The sequence below is a fragment of the Fundulus heteroclitus genome, chromosome 22, assembly GCF_011125445.2.
Source record: "Fundulus heteroclitus isolate FHET01 chromosome 22, MU-UCD_Fhet_4.1, whole genome shotgun sequence".
Classification (NCBI taxonomy): Eukaryota; Metazoa; Chordata; class Actinopteri; order Cyprinodontiformes; family Fundulidae; genus Fundulus; species Fundulus heteroclitus.
Window position 1 is genome coordinate 20,442,742 of NC_046382.1, and position 19,395 is coordinate 20,462,136.

A 19,395-nucleotide genomic window follows, 5' to 3' on the forward strand; every position below is an offset into this window, starting at 1 on the left:
TGTTACGGGCTTACTGTGTATATACAACATGTGTTTTTGCCAATATGTATGACTTTAACACCATGTTGATTAGAGAAACCCCTAAAGAAGGACACAAATATATCCTCTATTCAAGTGCATGTTGAGCACATATAGGCTGCACATTAGAAAGGGTTATAGGGATAATAGCCTGGGGCTCCATGGCTTTGGGGAATGCCGATATATACATATATAAATTTATAAATATTTCCGCATCAATCAGAATCAGAATCAACTTTATTTTGCCAAGTTTGAGGATACAAATAAGGAAATGGCTGTTAATCCAGGTAAATCTGGCCCTACAGCACCATGCTGTGTATTGTATGTACCAAAATCATGTGATAATAACACAAAAATTTCTTTGTCACAGTATCACGTAACCTATAAATATTGGTGCAAGAACAAACAAGGATTTCCTTGCATTTACAAGGATTAATCAGAAAGGAAAATATAATAATGATTTGTATCTGTTTAAAACCAGAAACAATAAAAAACAAACACGATGTGGACAAAAAAAAAACTTCATGCAGTAGGCGAATTCATGGACAAAAGCGTTCATCAAAAAAATAGAGCGTGACAATATAGATACCAGCGTTACACGACAGCATAGACAGGATTTAGTGCAAAAGTAGTTGAATGTACATAATTCACAGATTATTATTATTATTATTATTATTATTATTATTATTATTATTATTATTATTATTATTATTATTATTATTATTATTATTATTATTATTATTAATTTGGAAGCGTTGCAGCTTTTGGACAGGTCGACGGGAGGAGCCGAGCTAACGCTGAGTCATGCTGACGTAACTCGGCTCCTCCCGGAGGCGTCACGTGTGTAAATCCCGTTCATATGTTCAACACAACGTAACTCTGCGTAGTCGTAGAGCGGCGGGCGCGCGCTCTGTCTCGACGAAGGCAGAGTTTAACGGTTCACCTTGCTGCCAGCCTGCGGCGGGAACGCGGCGTAACGTCCCCGGTACGTCGCTGTCAGACAAACCGACGTTACCCGTCCCAGCCAAACTGGTCCAGTTGGTCCCCAACCGACGGGGCAGCGCTTTGCCGAGCTAACCAGACGTTAGCAGCCGGTGATGAGCAGGGGGGGCCTGTCTGCTCTAGGATACCCAGTTTAAGGTTGCCGAACAGGCGCCGCCGCTCCACCAGCATCAGCAGACTCTTCCTGGGACCTGTCCCGCTCCATCCAGTGGGAACCGGACTGCACCGCCTGTTAGGACTCAGGCTTCATGCTCGACCCTCGTGAGTCGGACCCACTAGCTAGGTAGCTAACGGTTTAGGCGTTCAGTTCACAAGCAGCCAGCCAGCAGGACACCGGCCGACTGACCGTCTGCGCCATGGGGCTGCTGTCGCAAGGATCCCCGCTGAGCTGGGAAGAAGCGAGGAAGTATGCCGACCACATCCGAAAGCACGGCATCATCCAGTTCCTCAATATCTACAACAAGGTCAAGGATCGACAGAGAGATGTGCTGAAGTGGGGGGACGAGGTAAAGATTTGACTTTTGGCAGACATGATGCAACAAGGCTCCTTTACTGATGCATCAGCCTATTTAATGTTCCTACCCTTAGCTATAGGCGCTCAGGTCAGCAGACTTTTACGTCTGCCTGCTTACTTTTCAGCTAAACTTCATTTTTTTCTCCATAACATTTGCCTTTTGGTTGTTCAATGTATATTTTAGTTTGATTTTTAAATTAGTTTGTTGATATAGCGCCGGTATCTAGACAGTGTTGTTATTTCACTTTTCCAGACGCAGAGCTGCATGGAGAGACGAGATCAAAGCAATAACAAATAAACTTATTTCATTGAGTTTATTAGCTATCAGATAAAGTTCTAGGTTAGATTAGGGTTAGGGTTGGTGGGCTGGTCAGCATGGCAGGGATCAGAGTGAGACCATTTGTGTCTCGATCAGAGATCATCCTGTCAGTAATGGAAATAATAAATGTCCATCAACACCGTGTACCGTGGGAAATTCAGAAAAAGGTCAATTGGGACATAGATTTCGATGCATGACAGAGGATAATCTTGTAATTTTCTTGATTTGTATTGATTTATTCCAAAGTTGCTATTGTATGTGACGTGGCGAACAGATTAGAAATACCTTTTATTGTCCCGTAATGAGGAAATTCAGGTGTTTTATTTACATTTTTGACTGTAATCCATTCAAAATGTCATGTCAAAAAAAAAAAAAAAAAAAAAACCACATCAGCTAAGACAAGCGCAACAGGTGCTCTTCTGCAATGTACAGAGATTCACATTTAATGAGAGCGGCTACTCTGCAACACGGAGTCAAAACGCCGTAGGCAAAGCGCTGTCATATAAGACCGTGAATGCAAATGTTTGTGGGCCCGCCGTGGGCGAGTTTGTTTGGACTTGCAGCAGATCGGGGCCATAAATGCAGCATTATCCTGAGAAGACATCGTGTTAATAGACTATTGTTCTTGAACTGTGGAAATGCACCCATTCTGTTTTCCGTCCCATTATACTATAAACGCCGCGTTCGGTTTTCCTTCTCCACTGTTACTGCATGCTTGTCCGAGAGCACCGACTGCTGCAAAATCATCCACTTGGTTTCAAGATAGATGCATTTTTACAAATAGGCATAACAACTAGGATCGAATTGGACAGGGCGTTTGGACACCCCTTTGCTGAGTAAACGGGGAACTCAATCCCTCCTACACAAAAATTTAAAGATCTATGGGCTGGACTCCTCGTCGTCCTGTTTGCGTTTCCAGCTCCGTTTTTGTTTTTCCCTCCTTGTTCAGCCTTTTACCGGCTAACTAAACCTCGCCGTGCTTCAACTTGAACACGGGGTCTTTTAACTTGAATCGACGTGGAATGCTGTTGTTATAGAGTAATCCCTCTTTCAGACAGGGGATTACAGCCCCGCAGAGTCAACGTCAAGGAACCCTTACTGATGAATTGGAGTTGATGTGACGGCTCGCCGTATAGCCAGTGCTCACGCCATGTTTTTTTTTTTGTTTTTTTTGTTGTTTTTTGCGTGCGTTTCTGTGTTCTAGGTTGAGTACATGCTGGTGGAGCTGGACGACCACGACGAGAAGGTCCGACTGGTGTTGACTGGCGGAGATCTCCTGCAAACCCTCCAGGAACAGGGAGAAAACGCCAACCCCAAGTGAGTGACCCGCGCAGAGATGCCGACGCAAACTTTTTGTCTTTTCGTACGCTTTAAGCTGCACGGGGAACGCCGTCGTGAAACCAGCCGTAAGCCATTCAGCAGAGATGCGAATACACGTAAAGGCCGCTGACTGGAGGAAGGCGGATTTTTAATTATGCCTAGCCAATCGCGTGGTTTGGGAGGGGTGAAAATCAAGACTTTCAGCATGTTTGAGGTTCGTCCAACTGTCGCAATATTCTTTTGCTCTTGCAACAACAAACACCGTCTCCTATGGATTTGGATGAGCATCCGCACAAATATGCACTTTCTGCACATTAAGGTGCGGTCTTTAAGGGACATCTAAAGGGAAGAGATGCCTAACTGAAGCCGCCACCTGTACAAGGCGTGTCTTTTTGTCAGTGTAATTCACACTTGGCGTGGCGTTGAGGATGAGAAGCGTTACCTGATCCGACATCTGACCCAGCTTTAGTTCCAGCCGGGATAAACGGTGAAGTTGCTGGGGGCCCCTAGGTGTAATTTTTCATCACGTTCGAGGAGAGACGTGTATCCATGAGGAGTACATGCAACACGCTGACACCTTGGTTCTCCTTAATGGAAGTAATTAGCTAATGCCTGCCCTCTGTCAGGTCCAGAGCTCCCGACGTCAGTTCTGAAATGAGATCAAACATGATCCGCAATGATTATTTGGAGAAAAGTTGTTGCATTTTAAAAAAATATAATAATTTCGATCCTTTCTGGGTCTACAGGAAATGCCGCCTCGCTGTTCACTACTGCCAGGGAGTTGTGATTAGTCCAGTCCTGCTAGCTAACCCCAGCATGCACTCCTGCTGCTGTTGCTGAGCCTGTGCCAGGGGCCGGCCACCTGTGGCCCTCTGGGCCCTTCACTGTGGCTTTAAATAGCTTTGGCCCAAAGCAATAAACAGATGACCAAGAGGGATATTAAGATAAGCTCATTCTAGGAGTTCTGTTTTCCTAAACAAAATCAGACCAGTGGTACAATTAATATGGCTACAAATGATGTAATTTATTTATCTTTGCTTTCTTCAGTAATATGGGGGATTATCTAAGAGAGAGTTACATTTATACAGTACAGGTGGGTTGTTTTAAAGCTAGATAAGTTATGCAACATTTCTTCAAGGGGACATTTAAGTGTTGCAGCTATTGACAGAATTTATTTATTTTGGTCCCGGGTGCAAAAGCGGCTCTTGGGATGGTTAAGGTTGGGGACTGCGGCTTGTATCGACTCTGTCTTTCCAGTCAGCATCACTGAAATTAAGTGGGAGAAGGACTTAATCTGTCCTGTATACTGCAGTGGATTTATTGCAGAATTATGCTGACACGTGCTGTAGCTTGTCTGCAGTTATACAAGCTGAATATACAGAGTGGAAAACAAGCCTTGAGGCCCAGTCAAAGGAACGTTAAAATTTAACCCAGAGCACAAGTAGATTATCGCAGTTAGGATCATAAAGAAAATCTACTGTGCATCTGCTTTGTCGGGTATGTTAGCATCAATCACGGCTTGGTAGAAGCCAAGCCGGTTCTCCTGCCTCATCCGAGGCAGAAGAACAGCTCTGACTGACGAGAACTTCAGATTTCTGATCAGAATCTGCCTAAAGCTGCTTATTTATCTACTGATAAACTGGAGCTCACTGCTTACTGTTGGTCCTGACTGGTTAGTGAGGATTACTGGACACCCTGAGTGAAATATGTTCTGGTTGTTGCATAAATATCAGTTTGTGGTTAAAAAATACTTACACAGCTGATCTGTTCAATAGGAAAAACCTACATATGCACGTATAGAAACTACTAGACTTACAGTTGAGACCTATATTAAAATTTTCCCCTACTCCACCAAGAAAGTTGTAAATGTTTCTTGTAATGGTTGTGAAATTCATTAATTTTTCCTACTGCAGCAGGTGCGGGTGCTTTGTTTTGGTTTTCTTAGTCATGCATCAAGCCTCGTTGACAGCAAGAGAAAATGAAAATTCTTTCCACTGGGTTGACTCTTTTTACAGGCTAGTCACTCGCAACGTTTTATATCTTACAACACATCAGCCAGTAGCTGATATGTTGAAAGATGGCGCCAGCGTGCTTGGCAAGATGTCTACAGCTCCACATCGTTCTGTTTTTTTTATCGCTGTGTCTGGTTTTGCTCTTCGGCGGTTTAGGTCCTTTCTGAAAGACATTTTAGTGTGATGGATGGTTTTAGTCTCTGTCTCTGTCTCTGCTGCGCTCCCTGAGGGGTACCCCAGGGCTCCATCCTTGGTCCGCACCTGTTCTCACTTTATCTTCTGCCTTTATGCTTTGTTTTTAGAAAGCATGGTGTGCCGTTTCATTTATATGCAGATGACTGTCAAGTCTACTTCCCTGTGAAACATAATGTTTTCACTGACTCTCTGTTGGAGTGTTTTGACGACGTCAGAGGATGGACGGCACTTAGATTCCTCCATTTTAATGCAAAAACAGACTGAGGTCATGATTTTTAAATTATTTTTAAATTCTGGTCATATCCCCACCTTTTGATTTTACCTCTTTGGCCCCATAAAAAGAGTCCACTATCACAAACTTAGGGGTGAACATGGACCCCTGCTTGAAATGTGACGGTCAAATCATCTTTCTTTCAGCGGAGGCGCCTGTCAAAAATCAAACCCTTCCTTTCTAGGCCTCACCTAGTGATCCACGTTTTATTACTTCACGTCTGGATTACTGAAACTCTCTTTTGATCAGTCCGCCTTAATGCTTTAAAACGGCAACTTTAAATTAAAACAGATGTCTAAAACTCTCAATTAACTTTATATACCCCTGTTTAAAAGTAAAAACCGGAATAATAAAATGCTGCAGCTACTTTCCCTGGCTTTAACTTTTGAAGTGCAGTTCTTGAAATTTGCAAACATTATGCAAATCTTATTTTTTCCTGCTGAGCTCCTCGACATGACGCTGATTTCAGACCTGGATGTCATTAACGCGACGAGAAACTTGGTTCTGACTCTGTTTGAAAATAACCGTCAGGTTGGATTTTAAATGCTGTCTGTCTCTGAATAAATTTGGGGAAAAGAAAAGGGAGAGGAACCAAATAGTGTTTTCAGGTTTTCCCTGTTATACCTGCGCTGCTGCCTCTGCCTAAAAGGTCCAGCTATTCCCCCATCTACTCATGAGTCATGTTTATTATTCATTCATCCGTTTATATATATATCCCTCTGTTTGTCCATCCATGGATCTGTCCTCTCCTTCATTGATTTATCCATCTATCCACGTCTGTCTGTCCATCGTTAATGTGAACGGACGAATCAACGGACAAACGGACGGATCGGCAGAAAGACGGATGGACAGCAGTTATTCGTCTGTCAAGCGTTTTAGCCTTCTGCCTTTCTCTCTAAGCTGCCTGTCCATTTATCCATCCATACACAAAGTCTGACCGCTGCAGACAAGTAAGTCCATTCTGAACTCAATTTATCCTAAAATAACCGAGAATGCTGGAAATTTGATTATGTAAAAGTACATATATAAATAGAAATGTGTAGGACTCCGGTTTAAAGACCAGCCATCCGCAGTCCCTCTCCGTGTTTATAGAGGCTCCTGTGTTGTGGCTGCCCGTGACGTCAGTGTAAATCTGTATGGCTAACTTGACTGGGAGGGGGGGGAATACCAGCAGCAGTGACAATGGTAGATCCCATGCATACCTCATTACTGCCCCCCTGTTGCACACACCAAAGAGCACGCTCTGAAGCACAAAGGCATCACGTCTGTCTGTGGTGCCAGGATTACTGGTGCCACCTTCATCAAGGCAGTCTTTTTTTTTTTTTTTTTTTTATAAATAAATAAAAGGTGTTTTTTTTTTTTTTTTTTTTTTCCTGACTTTTCAAGGTAGCACAATAACACAAAAAGGTTTCACAGCATATTTTCCATTCCCACAGCCATCCAACGCTCTGGAGGCCGGAGTATGGGAGCTACATGATCGAGGGAACTCCAGGGCAGCCTTACGGGGGAACCATGTCAGAGTTCAACACCGTGGAGAGCAACATGAGGAAGAGGCGTCAAGAGGCTTCGGCTTTGTTGAAGAAGGACGAGACGCTCTGCACCATCACCTCCTTTCCAAGGTTACTTCCAACACCAGCGATCATGAGTAGATGCAGTTAATGGGGCCACCGTTCCTCAGCTTGTAGCGTAGCCACCTTTAAAATCAACAAGTTGTGGATTTCGTTCCAGCCGCCTCCTGCCACAGGTCCATGTGCCCCTGGGCAAGGCACCCAACCCCACGCTGCCTATCAGTCTGCGGTGTATGAATGTTTGTGGCTGTGCGAATGTGGCTCTGTTGTAAAGTGCTCGGCATGTATATAACGGACTAGTCCAGAGTAGCTGAAATGTTGTTTCCCCTTTTTCAGGTTAGGTTGTCCAGGTTTCACCAAACCAGAATACCGACCCACTCCTGTTGAGAAGGGAGTGTCAAAGTCTTTGTTTTTCCCCGACGAAGCCATCAACAGACACCCAAGATTCAGGTATTCTGTCCGAGTGTCCGAGCTTTCCTATTAATTACCAGCTCAGTACTAAATAGTTTGTCATATTATATTAATATAATATAAAATATGTTATAATATAACATTAAAATAATTAGACAATAGCAGTTGCCATAATAATTGTTGCAATTCTGTATTTTATGTGGATTTTATGTCTCAGTGCAACACAAAGTAGGTGTATTTTAAAAAAACAAACATGTATAAATAAAAAAAGTTTTGCATATTACCTTTATCTGACCTTTACTTACCTCTAAATAAATCCTGTGCATTATTATCAGCCTTCAGAAATAACCTCACTAGTGAGCAGTTCACCTGCGTGTCATTTCCTCTCTGTATAAATACAGCTGTTCTGGTGAGGTCCGTGTTAGAGAACATGAATAAATAGTATCATTATGTCATAAAACGGTATCCTGAGCTCTGAACATCTCGCAGAGCGCTACTGAAGCCATTACTGAAAATTAGAGTTTGGCATAGCTGTATAGTATGATGCATAGGCAGACAATACATTTACAAAGTACTGACCCAGAGGAAATGAATAGACTTTAGTTGTTATATTGTTGGGGGGGGGCACTTTTGTAAGGCACCGTATATCAACATCTAATTCTTCTTTTCAGCACCCTGACCAGAAACATACGTCATCGACGAGGAGAGAAAGTAGTAATAAATGTGCCAAGTAAGCTTGAGTCTTTTCTGTCATTATCGTACCACTAACAGCTGATTTATAATCTTTAGTAAATGCGGGCGGGGTTGGGGGTGTAATGGTGGTAGACCATGCCTGCCTTCATTTATCAGACTATAGGATTTATACATGAGTTTGTATTAATAAAACACTAAATGTGATTTTGCTGCTTGTTGTGTTCTAGTCTACAGAGATAAGTGCACACCGTCTCCGTTTGTGGAGGACTTCCCTGAAGACGACGGCGAAGCTGCGAGGGCCGCCCTGCCTGACCACATCTACATGGACGCCATGGGCTTCGGCATGGGAAACTGCTGCCTGCAGGTGACTCAAGTTACCCGCAGCTTAGTTGTTGTTTCATTTCTTGTTTACTCCTTTTTTTTTATGTATTTCTGAAAATGTAATCTCAAACTCTGAGAACTTTGGCCACAGCCGCACCATCTCAATTAGTGATTTATAAAAGGACTTCAGCCTCATTTATGATGCTTCTGCAGGTGACTTTCCAAGCTTGCAGCATTGATGAGGCAAGGTATCTTTATGACCAACTAGCGACGTTCTGCCCCATTGTGGTGAGTGGCTGCATGAAATGTGCGCTTCCTGTTGGTTACCTATTATTCAGCTGACCTCCTTCCTAAAAGGACTGTTTTATAACTCAAGAAATGCAGAAAAACACTTTTTTTTAATGAGTCTTCCAGATCTTGACCCAAAAAGACTGGTTAGTAATTACTGGTAGATGCTTTTTAAATAAACAATTTAAACTTTTTTTCCTGGTTTTAGATGGCGCTGAGTGCTGCCTCACCCTTCTACAGAGGGTACGTGTCTGATAACGATTGTCGCTGGGGAGTCATCTCGGCCTCGGTGGATGACAGGACCCAAGAGGAACGTGGACTGAAGGTGAGGACCGGCTGCCTCTGAGCTCCTGCCGGCCGTTCTGAATCTACAAATGAAGACGGCAACGTCCCTCACAGCTGTGAGCGCGCTAAAATAGCTGGCAGTGGCGTCAGCACTATGGGAAACGATCTGCACTGAGTGTAGCGCTCCGGTTGTTAGCCGAGCTCATGCTTCAGATGTAAATTATATATCCAACCGTCGGAAATATCTTCAGAGGCTTGTTTAGGCTTTTAAATCCCGCTTCGGGTTGGTCACATGAACCACATGGCTCCTTTCATAAAACACATGGTGACGGGGTGAAAAAGGCATCTTGATCCTTTTGTGAAGGGGGAGGATGTTCCTCCATGAGTACCAGCAACACGACTTTCTAATTCTTTCTCTTTTTAACCCCTGCAAATATTTCCTGAACAGTCAGATTTGTGATTCTTGTTAGCAAAGACAAGGCAGATTTATTTGTATAGCAAATTTCATGATTAAAATACAGGAAAATAAAACGGAATAAAAACAAGTTGGAATAAAATGTAAAAAAAAAAAAAAAAAAAAAAAAAACACGAGGAAATAGAAACTAAAGGCAAGGCAAATTTATTTATATAGCACAATTCAGTACAGAGACAATGCAAAGTGCTTTACATGATTAAAATATAGCAATAAAAGCAAGTAGGGATAGAATGTAGAAACAAAAAAGAACAGTAAAAACAGTAAAACAGTTTAACTGGAACATTCAAAGGCAATTTTAAACAGATGTTTTTTTTTAATCTCGATTTATAAAAGCAAATATTAGAAACAGTTGTACTACAAAGTTGAACTAATGATGTTTCAGTCATGTCATGCTTTTAGGTCCATGCTTTTCATCATGAAATCAAACTTTTCCACCCAGGGGAAATGATTGGCCCTGGAAACTTTGCTACACTTTTTCAAAAGGGAAAGTGTTGCAGTTTTCTTTAAGCCAGCTGATGTGCAGTGTGCAGCAGCAGGCGTCAGAGCGGCAGCGGTGCACTGATCTGTCCTCCATACAGCCAGGGAACCTTCCTCTCCAGCACTTTCCTTGGTGTCTTATTGGACCATAAAAACGTGATGATGGAACATTTGATCAAGGCTGAAAGAGTTTTTTTAAACCTGCCTTCACCTCCATCCTGGTAACCGACCCCAAGCCCGACTGAAAATAAGTCAAACGTTCTGTTTCTTGATGCATTATAGAAACTGAGCACAGCAGCAAAGTGCTGAAAAGCCTAAAGGAATCTGTGGCGCAGCTTTATATTCAGCCTGTAGGGATGACTGATGAATCAGTGACTGAGAGAGCCTGTCAGTCACAGTCTATTGGACGGGAGAGCTGTTGGTTTCCCTGCAAAATACCAGGAAGTGTGGGTCTTTTTTTTCTCTGTACTTCTCAGCTCATGGTGCAAGATAACAAACTGAGGGTTATTCATTAGGTAGACAACAGGTGAGAACCTGAACTCCAGCTCCTCCCCACTACTGAGGAATGTAGAAGGGAAGATACGCTTAAAGGGGGAGAAGATTCATCAAAGAAACGTCACTCTGTAAATGGGTTAAAAAAAGAAAACTGATCAACGTAAAATATGTACATTTTTAAAACGACTTACAAAAATGGAAAACTGTAGAGAGAATAACGCTTTAAGAGACTATATTTTGATTTTAGGCAGCTTAAGTGCTCTTTAAACCAATAACTCCTACTAAGTGATTGTTAAATTGCTTATTTAAACTCCAGTAAACTAGAAGACAACCAATTAATGCTCTGGGTCTTGGTTTTAATAAGTATAAAGCTTGTTTTGAACTTCTGTTGCTTGCTTTGGTTTATTTTCTAAATGCAGCTTCTGTGGTTATTCTCTGTATGCATTAATAAGAAATGAATTTACAGTAACAAAGTTCCCTTATTTAAAAACCTAACTTTTCCCAAATGTTGCCCTTTACTCTGCAGCAACAAACAAACTCACGTTTTTGTGATGTATTTTTAATTTACAAAAACCAAACGTAGATCTGTTGAAGAATAAAGATGGGGGCAAATGAACACAGAGCTCAAACAGGCTTATAATTAAGCCAATTAAGTTAAAAAAAAAAAAAATAAAAAAAACTTAACAAGCTTGTTTCTGTTTTGCAGCCACTGAAAACCAACAAGTACAGGATTTTCAAGTCCAGGTATGACTCGATTGACAGCTACCTGTCCTGCTGTGGGGAGAAGTACAACGACATCGATTTGACGATAGACGAGGAGATCAACAAGCAGCTGCTCGCTGCAGGTGCTCATGTCTCCTGTAGACGTTCCACCTCTCCGATCCGCTCTGTGCAAAGCGTTACAGGAACGTTCGTCTGACACATGTTCTGTCTGCAGGGATCGACAAGCTTCTGGCTCAGCACATAGCTCACCTCTTCATACGAGACCCGCTCTCCGTGTTTGAGGAGAAATTACATTTGGACGACGAAAACGAGTCCGATCACTTTGAGGTGATGATTTCAGAATTTTTTTTATTTATTTTTTTATCTGTTTTTTTTTTTTTAAAACACAAAAACAGTTTTAAGGCCAGTCGACACAAACGTTTCTCCAAACTTTGTGTAGAATCTCCAGTCGACCAATTGGCAGACGATGCGCTTTAAACCTCCGCCTCCAAACTCCGACATCGGCTGGAGAGTGGAGTTTCGCCCCATGGAGGTATTTAGGATATTTCTATTTATTTATTTTTGTCAGGGCCTATTTTGGAGGACTTTAAATAACCAGTTATGTTTTGGTTTTACGTTGCAGGTTCAACTGACTGACTTTGAAAATGCCGCGTATGTGGTTTTTGTTGTCCTGCTCACCAGAGTGATTTTATCCTACAAACTGGATTTCCTGATTCCGCTGTCAAAGGTAGGAGCATCAGTCTGATTCGTTGTTTTCATCAGACTATTAGTTGCATGATTCAAATCCGGTGACAAAGTCTAATGAAACGTGTGATTTGTTAGGTCGACGAGAACATGAAGGTGGCGCAGAAGAGGAACGCGGTCCAGGAGGGCATGTTTTATTTCCGCAAAGACATGTTTAAAGGTGGGCTGAGCAGGAAGTGGAGCTCTAATAAGGCTCGACACACGGGGAGGGACAGCGACGACCAGCGTTTCAACTCGAGCTGTTCAGTCGCCTGTTCCCCGTAAATGTTGGTTATCAAAGCATTCCTTGACCGACAAGGATGACGAGTCGCTAGGTTAAAATCTTCCTTTCTTTCTGCTCTACAAAAGAAAAATACAACCGGGTTCCTTCTACATCACAGACAAGGAGACAGCGTAGAGCAGCGGTTCCCATGCACCCCCTTCCCTATCCCAACCAGGTTGAAGCACCCTCAAGATTAAAAAAAATAAATATATAATGGTTGCAGTTACAACTCAAACGTAACAAAGGTTATATAAAAAAAAATGGAACATAATTTGGATTAATTTATCCATTTATTAATTAGTTTATTATTAATGTATCACTTTATGTATTTCATGTACCATCTTCTAAATCTGAGTCTGATGCACAATTTACGCCACAAAATACAAACACAGAGTAGTTTGCTTTGATTTGTGTCCGATGACGAGCCAGTGAGAGAGAACTGGTAGAGCAGCACAGAGGAACAATAACAGAGCGCTCCATAAAGATGTTATATTAATAAAATAAGAAAGTTTTCTGATTGTTTCACAGCGGTTACCTTCAGCAGGCTACCCAGCAGGAGGGGGGGCAGTGGAGGAGGCAGCGGTGTGGGCGTGTCATGCGCATCAGTGTTTGTAGCGGTTCAGGGTCACAGCACCCTGAGCAGCGCTGTTTGTAGGCGCTGTGCGATCGATAGAGACCAAGTCACTCAATTTAATCTTGTGAGTAAAACTTTCGGCCCGAATTAAATGTTTCCTCTGTTGACGTAAACAACGTCAAGTCAGGAGAGAGAAAGAGACATTTTCTGATTCTGGCTCGTTATCTTCTCCCGGATCTGTTGCGATTCTCTCCTGTTGCCTCTGATTCCTCACTCCCTCTGTCCTCCTCCTTCATCGCTAACTTTGACCTTAGATGTCTCGCCTGCCTGACAGTTTCTCTGGTTTCAGCCAATTCAGCATATTTGCAAGAATGAATGAAGCAGAGACCACAAGCCAGGCGCGCATATACAGCACAATGCGTACATTTCATCTTAAAATGAAGCGTAGAGGAAGATTTCTTCTAAATAAATACATTTTCGTGTGAATACTGTAACGTTCCGTTATGACACCCAAGCACCAGAGCGAGGTTTCCCTGCTAACACTTTATTTTAGGACGAACAAAACAGGACCACCACTCTTTCCCCCTGAAGCCACACATTTCTTCCGGTATGACCCCAAAACAACCTAACTTAAAGAAACAGTAAGTGTGCAACAGCACTTAGCAATAAAGTCTAATAAGAATCATTACAATACATTTTTATTTATTGCTTAAATTTACAGTTCTCGATTTTAAGCTTTACAAAGGAAATGCTTATTTACACGTTTTTATTGTGAGGGGGTAAAAAATACGGTCAGACGCCATTACAGTTTTCGTCTCGCGCACCCCACACTTTAGGAATCCCTGGCGTAGAAAATATTATAATTTTAGGGGCTCACCTCACGGCTGATCCACATAAATGCCTGTAGTGCCTTGTGACGGCGACAAAAGTTGAACATTGTCGTGTCTCGTTGCGTCACAAGCCCGCACGTTCACGTGTACTAGCTCAAAATTTCACACACGAATTTTGTCGGTCGCTTGGCCAGAGGAGGGCAGGCGATTGTCGCCCCATCTCACAAGTTAAATAGGGAATGAGTGGAGAGGGAGCGACGTGGCTCCGCGTGTGTCGAGCCAATAAGAGGCTTTGGCTGATCCAGGTAGAAGTGACTGGTGCCTTTTCCCTGCAGGCTGCAACCCGGGCTTGGATTGTGCTTCTTCTGCTCAGAATGGCGTAGAGAATGACTGCGGGAACGAGGACTACACACTGATGAGCATCGACACGATCATCAATGGAAAGGTGATTTATTTCTTTATTCTAAGCTGGGACTAAGGAGTTGCTGCTACCAGAGCTGTTCCAGTCTTTGGTGTTACATATGATCCAGTTAGCAACACAATTAGCAACACTCCGCTTCTGCTGCATCAAAGGAACATGCAATCTTGTAAAAGTATTCATAGCCATTGAACTTGTTACAAACGCACACCTTAAATGTATTTTCTTGTGATTTTATGTAATGGAGCAACACATGTGTTACATGAAATGAACTTTCTACATATAGACTGCTGGAAGATGTAGTTTGCTTATTCAGCACATTTACTTTAAGAACCCTATATAAATTTAGTCCTGCAGACATTTGCCCTCACAGCGCAGCTAGTTAAGTAAATTGTTAACTTGTGTGGAATTTCATCTCAGGGCCCGTTCACACAACGTTTTCTGGTGAAAACCGAACAGTTTGGTTGCATTTGCATTTTTAATTTACACGACAACAGTCTGGAAACGAGTTCCAGAGTGAAACTTCTGTTGTCGTAGTAAAAACTGAACTTTTTGTTCAGGGAGTCCCAGGCTCATGCACATTATGGCAGAAATCAGTAGAAATTAATGCACACATTACAGCTGCCTACAGTTTTAAAAACCACTGAAGAAGAGAAAATGGTGGATGGATGTCGTCTCTTGGCTGCTGACTCTTCTGATTGTAACCAGACTTTAATTCAGGCACCTTAAGTAACAGCTGAGCCTCACTGTCTGTCTATAGGAAACCTTTATTCTCTGCTTTCAGGCAGTACAGCATGTTGTGTTTCAAAGACCACAGCACCACAGCGAGGGAATTGCACTTTTTTCATGTTTCTACAGTGGATTCAGGAAATCAAAACTTATTTCCTTTTTTCTTTATTTGTGGAGCCGTTCGGAAAGTGTGACGCCTCTTGTATCATAACGGCTCTGATTACTAGACGTAGGTCATAGCCGCTGTCACACTCTGAGATAGTCTTTCTAAATATCTGACACTCTAAAATATTGATCGCAGGTTCTCTTTGGTCACAAGACGCTAACAACGGTAAGACCGCAAAGTTAGAGCCACGACCAAAGATTTCTCCACGATTTTCCTTCAGTCCTCGTCTTTCTTCTTCCATACAGTGTGTATGGAACAAAAAGAGAGATTGTAATTATGTACAGACCGTGTCGTGTAAACAGAACCTCTGTATAAATCCAGCTGCTCTGTAAAGATCTCAGATGTTTGTTGGAAGCCATTAGTGAACAAACCGCATCATGAAGACCAAGAACCACAGCAGACAAGTCAGAGGTTTAGTTGTAGAGAAGCAGGATTAGGTTGTAAAACACAATAAAATGTCCAGAACTAAATCCAGTTAATGTATAAAAAGCACATAACTCAATACAATGTGGAAATAATAATAATAATCTTGTCACTGCATCTTTGTACACTCCAATGAAACTTGTCCTCTGCATTTAACCCATCCCTTAGGGAGCAGCAAGCTGCTGCTGTGCGGCTCCCAGAGAGCATTCTGGGGCTAGGGGCAGTGCTCAGGGACTCTGAGTCACAGTGTGTGGGATTCAAACCAGGGACCTTGCAGCCTTCCCAGGATGCAAGCACCCTGCTCCCTAACCACTAAGCCACCACTCCCCCTTAGATGGTTCTACAAATGATAGACTCAGGGGGGCTGAATAAAAATGTAAAACTAACATTTCAGATTTTAATTTTCAAAGTATTTTTTTGAAAACGGTGTGATAAAAGAATATTCACTACTTTGTGTTTATCACATAACATTTGGCAGATTTTTGTGCTTGTAATGGCAACAGGGGGAAGGTTTAAGGGTTATCGATGCTGGGAGGCGCCGTATTTGGTGACACCTGGTGGTAAAATTGGGAATTGCAAGACATTTATTCAACAGCGTGCATTCCTCTTTTCAGGGTTCCTGCGGATCCTTAAAAAGTCTTAAAAGGCATTGAATTCTGTAATATAAAACTAAGGCCTTAATTGGCATTAAAATGTCTTAAATCAATCTTTCTTAGGTCTTAAAATTGTTACCAGGTCATAAATAGGATTTTATTTTTGTAATCCTTACCAAACAGTAAAATAATTGACACAATTATACATTTTTTAATTTACCAAACGGCTCCATGTAACCATTGTTGGTTCCGTCCCGATAGCAGAACCAATAAAAACTGTTGCAGCCGGACCATAGCTGCGAAAAAGAGTCGGCACTGGTTATGTTGTGGGTTTTTTAAACTTATTTATAGTTTATTTTAGTACGGAACAAAACAAAGTTTGTGAATTCAGTTCAGTAGTTGTTAAAAATATATCTGTAATTTGTATGTTTTTAGCTTTCTTGCTAAATGGAACGTTTCTCAAAATTTTAAACATGTCTACTGGGCCAGAAAGTAATGGTTTATGTTAAAATAAACATTTGGGTGAAGTTGTCACAACCAGGTTTATCGTAAAGTTGGTCTTAACTTTTTATTTCAAGTGGCATTAAAAAGTCTTGAATTTAACTTGCCTTATGCTGTAGGAACCCTGTCTTTTACTTCTGTCACGTCTGTAGATTTACGATCTCGTTTTTTGTTTCTCCACCAGGAGGGAGTATTTCAAGGCCTCATCCCAATCCTTAACTGCTATCTGGAAAACATGGAAGTTGACGTTGACACCAGGTGCACTATTTTGAATTATCTGAAGCTCATCAAGAAACGAGCCTCAGGTAAAGTGGCAGTAATGTTTTCATTTAGAGGTCAAAAGATGAAGGTGTTTATTTCTGGCTGCTGATTCTCTTTCTTTCTGATGTGCAACAGGGGAACTGATGACCATGGCCAAGTGGATGAGGGAATTTGTTGCAAAGCATCCTCAGTACAAGCAGGACAGCGTCATTACTGACAAGATCAACTTTGACCTGTTCAAAAAGTGCGACCGGATCGCCAAAGGCGAAGAGCAGTGCCCCGAGCTCATCGGCAACCCAGTGAGCCGCGTGAAATGAGAAAACGCCGCACACTCGTATAATTCCCCCCCCCCCCCCCCCCCCAACCAACCAACCAACCAACCAACCATGCACGAAGAAGACCAAATCGAAGAGGTCCAACAATTAACGAACGCAGCTGCATGCGTGTGTTGTGAAGAAACACTTCTGTATATACGCTGTATGAGATTTTTATGATTACAGAATTATTTTAATAGGACTACGAAAGGAGTAATAGAAAATCAGATGTGTATTTATTTTTGTCTAAAAAAAAAATGAAAGCACATCTATGTGATATTGTAAATGTAGCGGAGTTGTACAGTAGGGTGCTTTCAATCCTGTAAATACTGAACCTTTTTTTTTTCTCCTTAAATCATTAACATAATTTGTTATGTTTTTCTTACTTGATTAGAAGTTTAACATTAGGTTTGATTTTCTTTTGTTTTGCATTTTGCTTTGCTTTGCTCTGCTCACCTCTTAGTGGGACCTGGAAACTACTGTTGCATTCAGATAGAAATGCTGAAGCACTGTTTGCAATGCGATGCTCTTTCCAAATAAATCTATGAATCTGTAAGCCAGTCTGTCAGCTGTTACGATGCTCTATATGCTCTGCTTTGATTTGTTTTCTTCTTGTCTTCTCATGTTGAGAAACTTGTCACCCCGAAATTAAGCAGTTTTTTTTTTCTCTTTAATATCCAGAGAGAGTTAATATCAGGAGGGCTGGGCTTCTTTAATGTTAATCATAGATTTCACCCATTATGGAGAAGGATTGAATAAACTCTAAATATAAATATCCATCTTCAGGTTTTGGTTAGGGGGAAAAAAACAAAATTAAAATCAGACAATTGCATAATTCAACATTAGATTTTGAGTGTTGGTTAGTTTATTTGTGGCAAATGCATATCAATGGGGGGAAATATGTTGACATAAATGAGAATACAAGTCATCAATTCTGTAATTTTATTTTAAAATGTGGATTTCAGATGGTTAGGGTTCACATTTATTACGCAGTGTTTCATACTTCAGGCATGTTCTCCTTGTTTTGATGATTATAGCCTAAAGCTGATGAAAACACCAAATCCATGTTTCCAAAAAAAAATAGAATATTACATAAAACCAATAAAGAAAAGGGATTTTTAATGCAGAATGCCAGCTTACTGAAAAGAATGTCCAGGTATTTCTCCTTTATATGTTCTCAATACTTGATCTGAGGCCAGATTGTCTGGATTGTTACGTTGGGTGTCTCACCTTAACAACACCAAAGGATTCGGTTTCAGGTTCAGATCAGGAGAGTTATTTATTCATTTTAGTGGCCACAGTTTTTTTTTCTTCCACTAGATAAAACATTTTGGGACTTATCCTATTCTTGAGAGGTCTCTATAACTCAGTAGCAATTGTGAAGCTAGTAATCTTCCCTGTCCACTTTTATTGGCTTTGTGTAAAGATTTTTGGATTTTCATTTGTAGTAATAATCAAAATTAACAAACATTCGATATATTACTCTGCATGTAATCAGTCTAATAATATATGAATTTGGCTTTGAATTAAATAGCCAACATAAAGTTTTTATTAGTCTATGAAAACTAAAGTGGGGAATATCATGTTCAACCACAAGGTGGTGCTGTTGAGCCAGAGGCCGGTGCAGCGACAGATGAGAGTATTACCTCAGTTTGACCTCTTAGATAAGATAATGATTATTGCTGCTGCAGCAGACCTGCCTGCCGGACACACAGCTCTGGGAACATTTGTTGGTTTCGGACAGATTAATGTCGCTGATCTGCTAAAGTTGCACGTCCTAAGTGGCGACTCCCACGTTTTTTTATCACTTGTGACAAATCAGTCATCAATTTCTAACTAATATGGTTAATGTCATGAGCTGGGAATATTTTAACATGAAGAAAAATGAAATACACTGTAAATAATATCCGTAGAATTAACAGTGAATTCCTGTAAAATCATGACATAAAAAAACTGTAGATGCAAAAACAATGAAGCATTGTGTAATTTACAATGATAAACTGTAAAAACTCCTAACCACTTCTTACTGTTCATTTTACAGTATGAATATGTTGAATAGATCAGAATTTTTTGTATAATTTGCAAATTAATGTAATTTAAACACAAATAAACTGTAATGCCAAAAAAAAAAGTCATACAGTTAAAATTACATCATTGCCCTGTTAAAAAAAAGTCAGTAGCCTAGGCTCTTTG

At 41.3% G+C, this 19,395-nt stretch overlaps 1 protein-coding gene across 1 annotated transcript; it reads left to right on the plus strand.

Annotated features, from left to right (window-relative positions):
• The first annotated feature begins 887 nt into the window (after positions 1-887).
• Positions 888-17,763, plus strand: gclc (glutamate-cysteine ligase, catalytic subunit). Its single transcript, XM_036126470.1, has 16 exons — positions 888-1,526; positions 3,058-3,170; positions 7,088-7,270; positions 7,556-7,669; positions 8,302-8,360; positions 8,551-8,687; positions 8,858-8,932; positions 9,141-9,257; positions 11,371-11,509; positions 11,602-11,714; positions 11,827-11,919; positions 12,010-12,114; positions 12,210-12,291; positions 14,133-14,242; positions 16,812-16,932; positions 17,024-17,763. The coding sequence occupies exons 1-16, from the start codon at positions 1,377-1,379 to the stop codon at positions 17,203-17,205; spliced, it is 1,893 nt and encodes a 630-aa protein (XP_035982363.1). The 5' UTR covers positions 888-1,376; the 3' UTR covers positions 17,206-17,763.
• Positions 17,764-19,395: the final 1,632 nt, after the last annotated feature.